Consider the following 17972-nt stretch of genomic DNA (forward strand, 5'->3'; position numbering starts at 1 on the left):
CTGTATTTCCCTGTTTTGGGTGCTCCTTTCTTTCTGCTTCTATGTATTAGATAGCTCTGCTATGATTCCTATTCTTCGTTTGGTGGCCTTACGTAGTAGGTGCCCTGTGGGTCCAGTGCTGCAGTCTTCTTTTCTCCAGAGCCGGATGCTCTAGGAATGTCCCTTGTGTGGGTTATGTGGACCCTCCTGTCGTAATTGGGTCTTGATTGCTGTTGGCCTGTTCATGTGTCGGATTGACCCTCACGGTGGCTGACTGTGAGGCTCAACTTTGACCACGTTGAATAAGTTGTTGTACAGGTGCCGACAGAACAAAATGCGTGAGGCCCAGGCGCTGTTACCCGCTGCAGAGAGTAGGGGCGCCCTGCGGGCGTTCATTCGTGGGTCGGCCGGCCTCGGCTCCACGGCCCCCAGATGTGTCAGGTAAACGTAGCGACGGGTAGAGGGAGGAGGGGGGCGCGAGGGCGAAGGGAACGCACCCTCGCCGGTCACGGAGAAAGGACGTTGCGGGCCCCGGGCCAGCAGGAACCTGGCACCGGGGCGCCGGGAGAGAGGTGGGGGAGTGCCAGGTGAGCTGAGTCGCGGCACACCCTGCTGCACCTTCCTGTTTTGCAAACCCTTCCCGGTGGGACCAGTTTGAGGCCGCACCGCACACCTGCACAACCTGTCTTCTGCGGAGTTTTCCCCGAGACATTTCTAAAAACCCGAGTTCCTCGGAAGTGCCCGTGACTTTGGTTCCTGTTGGACGCACGCGCTGTCTCACCGCGGGGTATCGCCCCTTGGATGGGATCATGGGTTCTGCAGAAGCAGACACAATGGCAGGCACCGCGACCAGGTTCTGGTTCTACCACTTCCTCAGCATGTCATCTGGGACAGGCCATTGTATTAGGCAATGTCTCACTCTCCTTATCTGTAGCTTGAAAGGGATCTAGTTTTGCACCTGACATCCAAGAAAGTGTTTGTAAAGCATTTCGCAGGATTCTGAAGAGGCTGGTCAAATAGAAGAGGTGTAAGGCCTGGCCGGTGGCTCGATGGTTAGAGCGTTGGCCTGCCACCCACCCCCTCTAGGCGCCCACAGGAACCAACGGATCCATGTGTCTCTCTCACATTGATGTTTTTTTTCTCTCTCTCTCTCTCTCCCTCCCCACTCCCACTCTGAAAAGCAATGGAATAAATATCCTCAAGTGAGGATTAACAAAACAAACAAACCAAAAAAAAAAAAAAAGAGCAAAAATAACTTCACAGTGTACAGGCTATCAAACAGGAGTTCCGGGAAGTAATTTGATATTTCACAAGCTGTTTTGCAGTTTCACTTCCAGTCTTGTTATGAAGGTAGAAATAAATTTGCTGGACTTATGTATACTGGCAAAACTATTCCTAGAGCCCAGTAGAAGTTCTGAACTGAAAAGCCAGATGACACACAGCCAACACACTGAGGGGCTGAAAAGTAAAAGAACAAGTTGCAGGCGTTGGCTTGTGGCTTTGAACATCCAATTCAATTCGGTTCTTGGGCAGTAGGCTCCTTGCTGATCATTGTAATCAGTTGTATAATGTAGAAATTAAGTCCACACCTTACCAGGACAGGGAATATATGTATTTTCTTGTGCTCCATGCACAAAGGGCACTTATTTAGGGAACATAAGCAAGCCCAGACCTAAGAGCTTTATGGACAAAGCTTATGTGTTTGCTGTATTGAAAAAATTGTTGAAGAACAGTTCGTCCTTTCAGAACTTCTTGGCACTTGCTTTGGTGGGCACATACTTTTGGCTTCAATGACTCAAAATCTTTTCAAATGTTCTGTTGGTGTCCTTGTACTTGTTTGCTGTCATAGATTCTCTTTTCTTTTTTCACCTCTGACCCCTTAAGCATTGATCCTTTCTGTCGTCTGAAAATTATGTATTCTTACTTATTTATACCTGTATTATTCTACAGAAAATTTAAGATGTCGTACAGAAAATACATACTATAACACAAGACAAAAATAAATAAATGAGGCAACAGGTATGTTAAAGAGAGGGAAAATAGGGTAGTGGAACAATGTAACAAATTAGCCAAAGTAGAGTTTTATAGTGTTTTGTGAGATCAGTCAAGAGAGAGGCATATTTTTTCCTGATACTCCGACTTCAGAAAAATTTACCTCATGAGCCTTCATAAAGTGGAAACTTGGAATTCCCAGTTTGAAACGAGGATAATTTCCTTCTGATAATCCTCCAAGTATGTTATTCTTGAAACAGTGTTTGATATGAACTAAGCAATAGAAAATTTGAGGTCAGAGGTTTCAATAAGACCCTGGAGTGAAGATATTTTATGTTGCCAGTAATGGCAGGTCCATATGCTTTGACCATCAACTCAGAGGTGGTTAGCATGGAAAAAGTTGGGATTCTACGTGGTGGTTAAAAAGTGTGTCTGCTATAATCATTATTTTACTTGCACCACAATTGATGCAGAGGAAAGCATTTGCTTTATACTAACTCCAAAGAATTTTCGGGATTTTAAAATTTGTACTGGTTGAGTTAATTTTAGTTAGATTGGTGAAGTCATAGCTAATGGTTAAATATTACATGGTTGGTAAAGAAATTCAAGTTCAATGTCCATAAAATAAACATACAGTGCATACATTTAATTTTACATGCTAAGCAATTAAGCATATAGTTTCAAGGTTGACTGCCACATAATAATTATGTAACAAAAATATTGTAGCTAACAGGTAAGTTTTTTACAAACTACCCAATTTGATGATATGGTATAGAATAAGAATATATATGGCTTGATAAGCCCTTCATCCCAACCTAATTATCTTATATTCTTAGTGTCTTCATAATATCTGTTATGTAACTACAGTATTTTTCTGTGTATACGATGGTATTTTTTCCCTAAAATCATTAGACTGAAAATCGAGGGGCATCTTATACATGGAAGTCTGTCAAGGAGGGAGCTGCACGGGTGCCTAGCTGCCCCTACCTTGTCAAACAGGCTTCCTCCAATCGCGAGCCTTATTGTTAGTGACGTCAGCTGATGTCGTAATTGGAGGTAGAGGTGGAGAGTGCACAGATGCAACAGGGACTGGAGCTTTCTGAGCCCATAAAGATGTCAAAAAATAACAAGATAAAAACTGGTAAGTGATTGTCTTACTCTGCAAAATTCAAACTGAATGTAACCAGGTATGCAAAAGATTGAGGGTGATCTCACATATATAGACAATGACTCAGAAGATAGCAGTGATACAATAGAAGTTGAAGAAATTGATATGTCTGGAACTAATAGTGATAAAGAAGAGAGCAGCGATGCAACAGAGGCTGAATAAAATGATATGCTGCATATCATAGTACTGTATGTAAAAATTACCGCAGTAATTACTAAATAAAAATGTGTTCTGTTTTATGTTTAAAATATTGATTTCTTACTTTTGGGTTGGAAAAGTGGGAGGCATTTTATACATGGGGGCATCTTATACATGGAAAAATATGGTATATTCCTGCTTTTACTCTATAAATAACCCATAATGGTTTGTTCTATGCTTTGCAGTGTTTTTCCCTTCTTTCAATTTTTTTTTAATAAAAGGCTAATTGTAAACTGTGGCCTCAGGTTTCAACTTTAGCCAAGGCTGAATTTTTAAAAATTGGAGACATAAAAAATTTTTTTAAAAAATATATTTTATTGATTTTTTACAGAGAGGAAGGGAGAGAGATAGAGAGTCAGAAACATCGATGAGAGAGAAACATCGATCAGCTGCCTCCTGCACACCCCCCACTGGGGACGTGCCCGCAACCCAGGTACATGCCCTTAACCGGAATCGAACCCAGGACCCTTCAGTCCGCAGGCCAACGCCCTATCCACTGAGCCCAACCAGTTTCGGTGACATAAAAAATTTTAACTTCTATATAGGTAAGGTTCACAATTTTCTATGCAAGACAGAATGACTAACATAAAACGTAAGGACAGTATTTTAGTCTATAGAACATATAGGTTTAAGCAATGTAATCTCCTGATGAATCTTCCAACCTAAATTAGTTGCAAAGTATAACTCTATGTGATTGAGTTGGTTGTTCTATAGGTTTGTTAAATATAAATTAGTTAAATGTTGGAAGACATCTGCTATAACTATGATTTGGACTTTCAAATCTTAACCTATATTTTCTTGGCCCTAACAGGATATCTCAATTGATTAGAGCGTCATCCTGATACATCAAGCTTGTGGGTTTAATCCCAGGCAGGGCACATACAAGAATTAACCAGTGAATGCATAAATAAATGGAACAACAAATTGATGTTTCTTTTTCTCTCTCTCTCTCCCTCTCTCTAAAGTCAATAAATTTTTTAAAAAGCCCTATTTTTTTCTCTTACTAATTATGTCCAGTTTTCTATGAGGTAAAAACCATGTTCTCAAAGTACATATAGGAAAATTCTATTTTCTACTGGATAGAGGTAGAACATGTATCTCATTCAGAATCAGTAACAAGTCATTAGGATGGAAGTTTTAAACACAAGGGTTGAGCCTGGCCAGAATGGCTCAGTTGGTTGAGCATTATCATGTGCACCAAAAGGTTGCCAGCTTGGTCCCAGGTCAGGGCATGTATGGAGGGCAGCTGATTTATGTTTCTTTCTCTCTCTCTTTTCCTCTTCCTCTCTAGAATCAATAAAAATATTTTTTAAAAAAAGTTGAGGAAGGCAGTGCACAACCCATTTTATCCAGCTTGATTTGCTCATCTGATATGTTAAAAGGCTGTTTCTATTTCCCTGATCCTGACATGGTAGTTTTATGGTTTATGTGAGAATTGGTAACAGGGCTCCTGTATACAACTCACAAATTGGTCCTATCTGCAAATTCAGTAACTAAGAAAAGATACATATTACAAATAACCTTATGTTGTTCCTTAATAGTTTTCTCAAAACATGAGTATAATGTTCAGAAGGGGTGCCTAAAGTTTGTTTACACCTCATTTAGACTAGTATTTTGAGCAACTAATGCAGAAGAGCCCACAATGCCTGGCTGTGGCCCTATCCTATAGTATACAGCTCTTGCAGGATTCTAATAAGCTCTTTTTTCCCTTGATCCTTTAAGCTAAGAATAATAGCTCCCCACTGTTGCTAGTTTCAGGGTGCTTCACTATCCTTGTTGGTTCCTTTAACCCTGTCCTCGTTTTATAAATAGTCCTTTTATTGGCTTCTCTTTCTGTGCTACCCTTTTATTGCCAGAACCCTGATTGCTAGAGGAATTGAAGGTAACCTCAGGAAAGAAATCCTTGCTTCTGGTTTGGTATTACTCACATATCTGATGATTACCTTTATAAACTATTTGTCCGGGAAAGTAGAACAATGCTATTTCGTAGCACGGAGTGGCATTACAATTACTCACATAATTATCAATAGTGGCATGTGATGGAATGCTGTTGGGAAGCATAGCATTGGAAGACCAACCTCTAGCACTTAACTGCTTTGATAGTGATGATTACTAAAAACTGTGTGTTATTTGCTCTGACTGCTTCTTTGAGAATACATAGGAAAAAAGACAAGAGAGCCTTGAATTTCAAACTTCAGGCATGAGTAGAAAACCTGAAAGCTTCTTTGACAGCTTGGAAGAAACCTATTATCTCTTATAGCTACAGGGCAGATATGGCTGAGAATCAAGCCCAGAGCCTAATGGTAAAGGCTACAGAGTTGCAATGTCAATTAAATGTGATCTGGATCTGTTATGCCAAGGTCAGAGCACTGGTGGAGAACTGGACCCTGCTGCATGAAATGGGGGCATTTGGACAAATATGAACGAGGTTGAGAACTTTTAATAAGAGTTAGATTTCAGCATAGCCCTGATGGAGAAGGACAAGACCTATTCTTGAAGAAGAGATTTTATATACTGAAAAAATTAAAGGATTTTGCCAAATACTTACCTGAGGTTTGGATTTGATTTGTTGACTTGAGCAACTGGTAGTCCTTCTAAATTGGTTGTTTGAAGCTGGTAGTTTATATGCTGAGATGCCAGAACTTTCCTGTCATACTGTAGAGGAAAGAATCTGAGATTCAGGAAGATGGGAATGTTGGACTTGCTGTATTATGTGCATCCTATTTAGTTATGCTCTATCTATACCATCCCTAGGCGTGCCCATCAAATTTACTTTTATTAATGCATTGAGTAAAGAGCCACAGATATCCCTGAAAAATTCTCTGGTTGGTTGGAGATGATGACGGAGATGGCATAATGAAATTGGGATCCATAATTCAGTGGGAATATCCCTGTATATGGACCTAGGAGCCAAGAGGCAGATATAGGAGTGGCTCTTCTATTATTCCTAAGAACTCACTTGAAGAATTTTTGTCTCTACAACTTTGTCTCTATAATTTTGTCTTTAAATCAACCTTGATGGATCTGAAGGCCCTAATGCCCAGGGCACAGATACTATTTCCTGATAACATGGTCATAGTTCTATTAAATAAGAAGCTTAATCTACCACCTGGCTGATATAAGGTCTTAAGACCAATGAACCAACTTAGAGTGTATCATTATACTGCTTGAGGTGATTGGACCTAATTACTGAGGGTAAATTGGTTGTTGCTTCTCAAAGAGAACAAGAAGGACTATGTCTAGAACCCTAGGTATGTGCTAGGATAACTCTTGGTGTTCATTTGTCCAATATTACTGGGCAGTGGGAAACTGCAGCAACCCAGTAAAGGTAAGACCACTAAGAAATTAGATCCTATCGGAGTAAGGTTTCGGTCATTCCTCCAGATGAGATACTAGTGGAAGATAAGAAGAAAATGGAAGCTATGGTTTCATCTTGAGCCTTGTGCTCAAAACTGTCCTCTCGCTTCTTCCCTTACTATTCAGGACTATAATTGTGTTTACCTTTTCTGAGTGGCTATGTCCATGAGAGGAGACTGAAACACTCCCTAATCCTAGGGGACAAATCTTGATTGGCCCAGCCTCATTCCTCTTGTTAAAGGAATGCTTTAGGCTTAGATAATTCAGGACAGTGACATATGAGGAAAAGTCTGCTGGAATGCTTCTAGGAATGTTCCTCACTTTTAAAAAGGTACATGAGACACAGATACGGCTTTTTTTTTTTTTTTTTTTTTTTTTTTTTTGGTCTCTATGCATGACTTTTTATCTCTGATGACTGGAATGGCAGATGCCATTTTGGAGCCATGAGAAGAGCCCTCGTTAGAAAATAAGCCAACACACGGAGGATGGTAGAGTACAACCTTGGTCCTGGTGGCAAAGTTGGCTGGTATTCTCCAATATCCATTTCCCTTATTCCTTTAGTATTAGACTCCCTAAATTTTAATTGGATACATGGTATATTTATCAACTAGGTGGGACATGTAGTGGTCATTAGTATTCGAGTAGAGGTGATATGTGCAACTTCTGGGTTGTACTCTTAGAATGGATCTATATACTTATTCCCATCTATCTGGCTGGAATGCCCAAGCAGCCATTCTTGGATTATACAATGGGAGTCCCAAGTTGAGGATGAAAGAAAGTGTACACAGCTTGGTTCCATGGTATATTAGCCCTGGATGTCTTATTGCTCAAATTATTTCATGAGAAAAATATCTTTTTAAGTCATTGTTATTTTTTACAACAGCTAAATCTAAATCCTAAATAATTTAGTCCATGATGGTGTCGAACTGATGAATTAGCCACCATAGAACCAACCTATCTTCAAGAAAAATTATGTAACAGTAAAAGTCCTTTTTGTTTAAGCCATTCTGAGTTACAGCCAAAAGCATTCTGCTAGAAATATTTTTTTCAAGATTGCTATAGAGCCGTGATGGCAAACCTTTTGAGCTCGGCGTGTCAGCATTTTAAAAAACCCTAACTTAACTCTGGTGTCATGTCACATACAGAAATTTTTTGATATTTGCAACCATAGTAAAACAAAGATTTATATTTTTGACATTTATATATTTAAATGCCATTTAACAAAGAAAAATCAACCAAAAAAATGAGTTTGTGTGTTACCTCTGACACACGTGTCATAGGTTCGCCATCACTGCTATAGAGGGAAGGAGCAATTTGGATCATTACCTACTGAGGAACTCTTGATTGAAAAAGCCCTTATGATGGGGGAAATCAAGATGGTGAAGAAACCAATGGAAGAAAAAATAATTGGGGTTACAGGAAGGAGGGAATACTTTATGGAGTAATATCCCAGATGAGCCAGGAAGAGAGAAGGTCTAGGGTACTAAAGTACAAATGGAAGAATAGCTTTTCTTTTTACTGTTTTTTCCCGATTTAAAAGAAACTTGACCTTTTTAAAAAAAAAATACTTGAGATAAAATTCACCTGCCATGTAATTCATCAAATTAAATAGTATAATTCAGTACTTTTAGTATAGTCACAGAGTTGTGCAGAATTGATTTCACAATTTTATAACATTTTTTTCTAGTTTCTGTTTTAGCAACTTCCTGTGTTTCTTTTGCACAGATGAACAGATACATTTATTTTATCATATGCTTTTCTTCCTTACAGGAAGGAAAACTATTTGCCCTTTGTTTTTTGTCCCATTTAGCAGTGTAATCTGGAAATCAGTCTATATCAATTCATAAAAAATCTTCTGTATTCTTTTTTACAGCTGTCTAGTATTCCATTGCAGAGATGTGTTATAGTGTACCACTCTACCATATATGGACATTTCAGTTGTTCATAGTATTTTGCAATTACAAAAAAAATGCTGCAATAAATAACCCTGTAAATATAAATATATATATAAATATATATATATCTTCATACTCTCTGAAGTATTTCTTTAGAGTAGATTAAATTTATGGTTTTAAAAAATAAGTATGTTCTAACAAGGGCTACTGTACAAATACAGAAACAGTGACACTCCAGCCAGCAACTAGATCTTGGATCCTAATTTTTTTCTCATTTAAAGAAGCCAGAACAACTTCAGGAAACAAGAAAATTATCAAATAAACAATCTAAATTTACACTTAAAGGAATGGAAAAAACAGCAACGACATCCACAGCGAGTAGAAGAAAGGAAATAATAAAGATCAGAGCAGAAATAAATGAAATGCAGTCTAAAAATACAATACAAAAGATCAATGAAACCAAGAGTTGGTTCTTTGAAAAGATAACCAAGATCGACAAACCTTTAACCAGAGTCACTAAGAACAAAAGAGAGAGGACCCAAATAAATAAAATCAGAAATGAAAGAGGAGAAGTAACATCTGACACTAACTATAAAGAAATACAAAAGATTGTAAGAAAAGATTACAAACAACAGAACAATTATTTGCCAACAAATTGGACAATCTGGAAGAAATGAATAAATTCCTAGAACCATACAGTTTTCCCAAACTGATTCAGGACAAATCAGAGAATCTGAATAAACAGATTAAAACTAGTTAGATTGAAGCAGTAATAACAAAACTCTCAACAACTAAAAGTACTGGACTGAATGACTTCACAGGTCACTTTTATTACACACATTCAATGAAGAACATAGCACCTATCCTCAAAGTATTCCAAATAATTCAAGAGGAGAGGGAACTCCCAAGCTCATTTTATGAAGCCAGCATTATCCTAATTCCAAAACCAGGTAAAGATGCTACAAAGAAAGAAAATAATAGGCCAGTATCCCTGAGCACAGATGTTAAAATCCTCAACAAAATATTAGCAAACCAGATCCTGAAATACATTAAAAAGATCATACACCATGACCAAGAAGGATTTATTCTGGGATGCAGGTTGGTACAATATCTACAAATCAATAAATGTGATACACCACATAAACAAAATGAAGGATAAAAACCACATGATCATATCAATGGATGCAGAAAAAGCATTTGACAAAATCCAGCACTCATTTATATATATAAAAGGCTAACTGACCATCCAGCCAGCCGGTACATATGATGTGCACTGACCACTAGGGGGCAGATGCTCAACATAGGAGCTGCCAAGGTTCTCAGGTGACGCACCCTGGAACAAGAGAAGAGGGAGCCCGATTCCTCACAGGGCCATGCAATTCCACCTTCAGCCATGGGTTATGCTGTTGCTGGGGCACTGTTGGCCCGAATCTGGTTTACTGCTGAGCTGCAGTGACTTGGCAATGTAGGTTCTTGGGTGACTCACCCCAGAACCAGCGAGGAGGGAGCTTGATTCCCCACAGAGCCGTGCGATTCCACCTTTGGCTGTTTTTATATCATGTCTTTGTTGTTATATTGTTATTGTTTATTAATCAATTTATATATTATTTTCATATACATTTTACTAATTTTCTTTCATCTCTGACATTTCTATTATAGAGAAAGGGTGAATAGCAATATTAAAATATTTATTCTAATTAATTTCCTTTCCATGTGCATGAATCCATGCACCAGGCCACTAGTTTATGATAAAATTTCTCAGCAAAGTGGGAATAGAGGGAACATACCTCAACATAATAAAGGCCATATGTGAAAACCCTACAGCAAACATCATAATTAATGGGCAGAAATTAAAAGCATTACCCTTAAGATCAGAAATAAGATGGCGATGTCTGCTTTCACTACTTTTATTCAACATAATACTGGAAGTACTAGCCACAGCAATCAGACAAGAAGAATAAATAAAAGGCATACAAATTGGAAAGGAGGGCATAAATGCTTTTATTCACAGATGACATGATATTACACATAGAAAACCCCAAAGACTCAACCCAAAAGCTCCTAGACCTAATAAATTTAGCAAAGTAGCAGGATACAGAATTAACATTCAGAAATTCAATGGCATTTCTATACACCAATAATTAACTATCAGAAAGAGAAACTAAACAAACAATCCCATTTACTATTGCAACAAAATTAATAAGGTACCTAAGAATAAATTTAACCAAGGAGGTTAAAAACTTGTACTCCAAAAAATTATAGGACTTTGAAGAACAAAATTGAGGAAGATAGAAATAAGTGGAAGATAGAAATAAGTGGAAGCATATACTGTATTAATGGATTGGAAGAATTAACATAATTAAAATCTCCACACTACCCAAAGTAATCTATAGGTTCAATGCAATTCCATTAAAATACCTACGGTATAGTTCATAGATCTACAAATATTCCAAAAATTTATATGAAACCAAGAAAGATCCAAATAGCCTCAGCAATCTTGAGAAAGAGGAACAAAGTTGGAAGGATCACAATAACTGATATTAAACTATACTCTGAAGCCATTGTAATCAAAATAGCCTGCTACTGGCATAAGAACAGAAAAATAGATAAATGGAACATAACAGAAAGCCCAGAAATCAACCCATGCCATATGGTCAGTTAATATTTGACAGAGGAGGCAAAAGCAAACAATGTGTTAAAGACAATCTCTTTAATAAATGGTGTTGGGAAAATTGGACATAAAAAAGTGAAAATAGACCACCAGCTTATACCATACACAAGAATAAACTTAAAATGGATAAAAGACTTACATATAAGCTGGGAAACCATAAAAATTTGAGAAGAAAACATAGGCAGTAAAATATCAGATATCTCTTGCAGCAATATATTTTTAAGTATTTTTATTTTTTACATGCAAAATACAATATTTCAAGAAAAACAATTTTAAATATAATAAAGTTATATGCAATAAACATTAATATTTCAAGAAATATGATTTTCAATATAATAATACTACCAAAACTATACTAACCTAGTATAATATCACAAAAGTTGTAGGAAATATTAAAAATCTGCAAATAGGATTACTTCTATTATATTCTAAAATATTTTCCCCTAAATATAAAATGTAAAATAAATGATGTAATTATTTTTAAAACACCATTTTAAATTACTAATGTAAATTGATCTAGGTAAGGATAATCAATGAATGCTAACAGCCATGGAATGAAAAATTCTTGGCCAAGATATTCACACAGTCACCAAGTACATCCCACAGATTACTTATTAATTACAATGGGAAAAGGGTTTTTTTTAAAAAATATATATTTCTTTTTCAATTAGGAATAGATATTATAGAGCAATTATTTTTGTAGATCTACTGTACTCTTTGTTTTGGTTAATCCTCACTGGAGGGTAATTTTTCCCCATTGATTTTAGAGAGAGTGGAAAGAAGGGGTTAGAGGAGAGAGAGAGAGAAACATCAATATGAGGGAGACACATCAATTGGTTGCCTCCTGCATGTGCCCCAATTGGGGCAGGGAACCTACAACTCAGGAACATGCCCTTGACTGGATTCAAACCTGCCACCTTTGGGTTCTCAGGCTGATGCTCTAACCACTTAGCAACACCATCCAGGGCTGTGCCCTTTTTTTAAAATAGGATTCACCTGAAAGGGATAATTATGCTAGAATGTGAGCTGGGAATTATAGCAAAATAATAGTAATACAAGAAGAAGTACAGAACACTTCTTTTTGTACTGTGAATTTGGATTGTAGGTTCAGCAATGAGATAATTTCTGTCTTCCTATGTTGTTTTATTAGTGTTCAGGGAATGCAATTCTAATGAACACAGTTCCCGTTAAAACTATAATGTAAACTTGGTTTCTAGTGTTCACAGTTCTGAGGTCACTAGAACCATTAACTGAAATATGGAATGCATAAAATTTGGCAGTAGTAGGTAAGGCTGTTTTTTGACAAGTTGATTTTGACGTGTTAGTAAAAAAAGTGAAGATGACCTCAGGCGGTTATAAATTCAGCTCTGTTGTGATGATCCTCTCTCAAAAGAGTTTAAGGCCGGAAGTATAAATTTAGGAATCATCAGCATGGAAGTCCTGTCTGAAGACACCATAGTAAATTATGTTGAGAAAACATAGAGTGAGGAGTTGCTGATGAGGATCAAGCAGAAACTAAGGACCTGGTAATTAAGAGACCAGCAGCAATCTCCTGGTCAAAACTGACATGCAACGTGTGGCCAACAACCAAATGCAGGAGAAGACTGTGAGGAGGTAGGAATGGGATGATGGTCTCTCAAGGGTCAAGTAGCATGAAGGCACAGTGTGTCTAAGATACTGAAAACTAAGTTTTTAGGCAGAGAGGAAGAAAGGAAAAAGATTGAAAGTATATTTTTAAGTACTTATTGCCTTTTGCTTTTCCTTTGAAATTGTTTGCAACCTTTGTGGCTGCCAAGGCTCACCCAGACTCTGTAGTGTGACTTGACTTCAAGTATTTGCCAATATAAATCCAGATGTTATCTCTACAAATCTAGTGGGAAGTTTTGCCTGCTAGACATTTAGTTACAGATTATAGTGAATTTTCAGCTTTCATTTATCTTCTTGATCTAATTTTGCTATCCTAATTTTAAAAGGCCTGTTCGGTAGACAGGTACAAAATGCATAATACCCTCTTTACTAACATGACCTTGCTTTTAAAATAGGGGGAAATGGTACCTTGTAGAAAAAATGAGGATTATTTTAACTTTTTTAGCTACATAAATGTTGCCACCATGTTTGTACTAATGTGTAACTGTTCTAGAAAACAGGTATTTGAACATCCAGCATAATACAGTATATTGGTTTGTGTATTTTGGTGACTAGATAATGCTGTTAAATTCTTTGAGAGTGAGTGTGAGGGGGTGCTGTTTGTTTATGTGTGTTTCCCATTTAAAATGTTACAGCACATCGTCTGTCACTGTCTTCACGCTCTGGGGGTGGGCAGAGGTAGGGAGGGTGTGACGCTGATATTTGTGTGAATTCGGGCTTGTGATGCTGAGCTTAGTTCATCCCTTTTCTCCTCCCTTCTCCTTCCCACCAGCGCCACAGCAACATCCTCAGAGTCTGAGCATACTGCGCCCAGCGCGGGCACAGAGCCTCCCACTGCCAGCAACCTGGGGCCCAGGAGAAGAGCGAGCGCGGTGACAGCGCCTCACTGCCACCAGTCCCTGGACCACCATGGCCAAGAACCAAAAGGACAGAAATAGTTGGGGTGAGTAGAACGTGGTGACTTCTGCTGCCTGCACGGGGCCGGCCCTCTACTTTCCGCTTCTGGGGAGGAGGAGGGCCAAGGACTACCGGGCGCCAGCATCCAGGGCTGGGAGTCGGCCGAGCTGCTCCCTGTCGGGCCAGAGGAGCCATGGCAGAGCGGTATTCAGGTAACTGCGTGCCTTAGGTGAGGGCTGCGGTTTCCTGCAGCTAGAGCCTCCTGTTTCTCCCGTCTCCCTAGTCTACCTCTTCCCAGCATTTGGACAGCACCCACCCCTCGCCTCCCTGAGACTGCCTGGTTCCGCTTTAGTGATAGGTTGGCAGGAAGGCGATGAAGGTGGGAAGGGGCCTGTTGTTACTCCGTGGAGAGGAGTAAGGGCTAGGGGATCCTCAACCCCCCTCTTCCAGGGAGCGGCGAGCTCTCCTGGCGCGGGCTCCCAGCGGGCTGTGGGGCTGAACAATGAAGCGGGGAGCTTGCCGGCCCAGTGAGAGCGTTGCAGACCTGAGCAACAGAGAAGGGACGCCCGCTTGGGAGTGCCCCAGCGCTGCAATACTCATTTTTAATTTGGGGGTTGGGTGGGGAATTTGGGGAGAGGAAAGGAAAGTTGTGGTTTCCAGCCTTCTGCCCCACCCCAACCTGGTACCCCATTCAGAGTGGCATTGTTGTTTGATTTTACCGTTCGGAGGTATTGGGCTCATGATTGGGCTCATGATTCAGCACCAGGCCGAGGGGAGGGGGAAGGAGAGGCTTGGGTTCACGCCGTGAGTGGGTGGGCGGTGCTCACGCAAGCGGAGAAGAGCAAGCGCAGTGATGCAGGAGAAATCTCGGCCCCGCCCTCCTGCTCTGCTGCTCGACTTGATTTAAGATGCTTAGTGTGGGCAGGTTGGGCATCTTTTTCTGCCTTGGGCATCCAATTTCTTCCAGTCTCGGTACTAAACACGCTATCACATTAGGAACTAAAGCCTTATAGGGCATTTTATTGTATGAACCAGAGCAGATCTTAGGCTACTGTGGCTTGATGGGTAGAGATATATGTTGTTCATGAGTTTTGAATTATTATTTGGAAACTTTATACCCACTAGCTATTCAGAGCTTCTTGATTATCTTCCATATCTCAGTAAGATATATAACTGTCAATCAGACCAAGAGGTATAAATTTTAACTGGTTATTTCAGTGTACTTTTATAAAAAAGCCATATTTCTCCTTGCTCAGATTGGTCACAGGACCAGCTTAAATCCCAGTAGAAAAGGTTTACATATGAGAGATTATTCAAGGTTTGTGGTAGATATGGGGAGTTGGTAGCAGGGAGGTCTATCTTTAGTAGTCTGAGTTTAAAAGACAGTGGTTCCATTTTACTGAGGTCAGCAAACCCTAATTTAGTAGGTGTGACCATTGCAATAACACTGTTTTCTTTGCTTCTTCTGATATACAGATAAGCTTTTTCAGTGTCCCCTTTCCACCCTCCCTCCCCTTGGCTTCTAGAGTAAGATTTGCTTGAACACTCACAGTTAAGATATGTATGTTCAAGTCAGTTTTGGTCTTGATCTTTGTGCATTGTTGACTCCATCCTGTTTGGAGACAGGCATGTGAAAATTTATGGTGAGGATTAAAATTTTTCTCTTTCACAAAGCTTTGGATCATTATTCTTCAGTATTTCCTTTGGTTACAGATTTCTTATTTAGTGGAGGTTTTTTTCTCTCTTGGGAATGTGTTTCTCAAATGGGATTTTCATGAAAATCACATTGGGAACTTATTAGACATGCAGATTCCCATATGTTCCAACCAAAGCTTTTGAAATGGGGTCCAAGAATCTGCCTTTTAATTAGCATCTTAGGTGATTGAGAAGTAGGTGGTCTTTGGATGTTCCTTTCAGAAACAGTATAATTGTTTATTTATATTTGATAGAAACATATCCCAAACAGTTCACCCAGAAGACACCACGAGAGTTTCAACTCAAGTGATGAATTAGGAAAATAATACTAGAGTCACTGTGTGTTCATTGGAAATGTTCACATAAAAGAATTAGTGGAGTTGTGGAGTCTTATCTTAAAGCTCCATAGAAATGCTTTACTGCTCAGATTTTTCTTTGCTGTAAAGTATATATGACATAAATGATTTAGAAAATGTGACCTATGGAGTAGGAGCTAGAGGTTTTTGGCAAAGTATTAGTCATATCTGTCTTGACTCCATTTTATTACCAGCACCTAGTAGAATGCCTAACACATAGTAGACATTTAATAATACCAATAATAGCTAATATCATTGAGCTAATATCAATGAGGTAGGTACTATAATCCTTATGTTACATTTGAAAAGGTAAATGATGGAGCCAAGATTCCAACTCTGGCAGTTAGACTTCAATATCTTTGCCACTATGCTATACTGCCTCTTTGTTGAGATAATACCTTCTGCATTATATAGAACTACAGTTTTCAAGGCACAAATGTATTATTGCATTTGATCTTTAGTCTCTTAAGTTTGCAGGACATGCTCCCTGTTTTGCAAATGAAAAAATTGAGTCTCCCATTGGGTAAATAACTTGGTGAAAGTCACATGTTTGGCAAATTGGAGGACTAAGATTAGAACCTAGGGTTGTCTTCTAATTTATTTTCTGTAACATGATGCTGTGGAATGCTTTATAAGATATTGGGCATGGTGTCAGGGGAATAGAAAGACTAGGTCTTTGTAGAAGCCAGAGGTCACTGGTGAGAAAAAACTCAGGTGATAGCTATAAAAGACTGACCTTATCATCTATCTAGATAAATATTTCCCAGACAAGTTAGGAAGTCAAGACCTGAGGGCAAAGGTAGACTATCCAGAATTGGACAATATAGTGATTTCTAAGAAAAAGGCAAGAGATATATTTGTAAAATCGGTACAGGAGACCTAAAATTTAGATAAGGATCCTGTAGGACCATGTAACAGGTTTATTATTATCTGAGTGGTCAGAGACCTGTTAGGTCTACATGAGCCATGGGAGCTAGAAAGCAGAAAAGCATCTCTGCTGACATCCAGAATTGGGGGTGATATTTGAGGATCATATCCACAGGCACAACTGGTAAGCAGGTTTGTGAGTAGGAATGAGAATCCCACTACCTGTACCTAAATCTATACTGAACTAAAATTTGAATAAATTTAAGCTTTTAAAAATTAACTCTTCAAAGATAGGGATTATCCTTTTTTTTAATATATAAGGAATCTGAGACTCATCATGAGTTACTTGCCAGAGGTTCCATAATTTATAAATTATAGACCTAAGATAGAAATTGAGAGTTGTTTGCTTTTCCAATCCATGTGATGGGGACAAGGAACTAAAATAGTATGCCAAAAGGGGCCACACTAAGCCTATCCAGGTGTAAGCTGGTATGAGAGATCAAGGCTCTATAAATTTGATCGCCTTGGACTAGAAAAGAAGGCAAAGAATGTGCTAGTGTGAAAAGTAATGGGAACAGATGAATATCAGGAGGCAGTAGCCCAGAAAGCAGTCTTTCAGTGTTGGGTTTAGAGCTTAAGTACTACCAGAAACAAAACAGAAGTGCACTCTTTTTTGCTTATTTGCTTTTGTAATTACAGTTGGTTAAAAACTTGGGATACCACATAGGAATTTGAGTTTTCCACAATGTAACAGAAACCGTCTTTGCAATATTGCTTTAGAAAAATAATATTTGCACTAAAATGTCATCTTTTCCTGGCCCAAGAAGAAGAAACTATCTTCGCTGCACAGTATGTGTAGCAAATGTCTATTTGTTATAATTAATTTTTAGGTTTCTGTTTTTTGAGGAAAAGTTAAAAACATTTTTCCAGTTTTATTGAGAAATAATTGACATCACTATATAGGTTTAAGGTGTGTGGTATGATGGTTTTATTTACATATATCATGAAATGTTTACCATATCCATCATCTCATATAGATACAATAACAAGAAAAGAAAAACATGTTCTCCTTGTGATGAGAACTCTTAGTATCTACTCTCTTAACTTTGTTATACATATCTCATACAACAATGTTAAATATAGTCACCATGTTATACATCACATCCTTAGTACTTACTTATCTTGTAAATGGAAGTTTGTACCTTTTGACTAACTTCCTCCAATACCCCCTCCCCGAAACCCCTCACCTT

General features: G+C 38.6%; 2 protein-coding genes across 6 annotated transcripts in view; one reads left to right on the plus strand and one right to left on the minus strand.

Moving 5' to 3' along the window:
* Positions 1–790, minus strand: part of MAP4K5 (mitogen-activated protein kinase kinase kinase kinase 5) — a 105607-nt gene extending 104817 nt beyond the window's left edge. The window contains exon 1 of the mRNA XM_006773763.2: positions 588–790. Within this exon, the coding sequence (XP_006773826.2) occupies positions 588–790 (203 nt within the window). The remainder of the gene's footprint in view (positions 1–587) is intronic.
* The window catches only part of ATL1 (atlastin GTPase 1), a 54218-nt gene continuing 36566 nt past the window's right edge, over positions 321–17972 (plus strand). For 2 of the 5 annotated variants that reach the window (XM_006773766.2, XM_006773764.2), the window contains exons 1-2: positions 321–420; positions 13680–13850. In XM_006773766.2, the coding sequence (XP_006773829.1) occupies positions 13817–13850 (34 nt within the window). In that variant the 5' untranslated portion in view covers positions 321–420; positions 13680–13816. The other 3 variants (XM_006773767.2, XM_015570490.1, XM_006773765.2) reach the window with 2 other exon arrangements.

This window comes from Myotis davidii, unplaced genomic scaffold (genome assembly GCF_000327345.1).
Source record: "Myotis davidii unplaced genomic scaffold, ASM32734v1 scaffold847, whole genome shotgun sequence".
NCBI lineage: Eukaryota > Metazoa > Chordata > Mammalia > Chiroptera > Vespertilionidae > Myotis > Myotis davidii.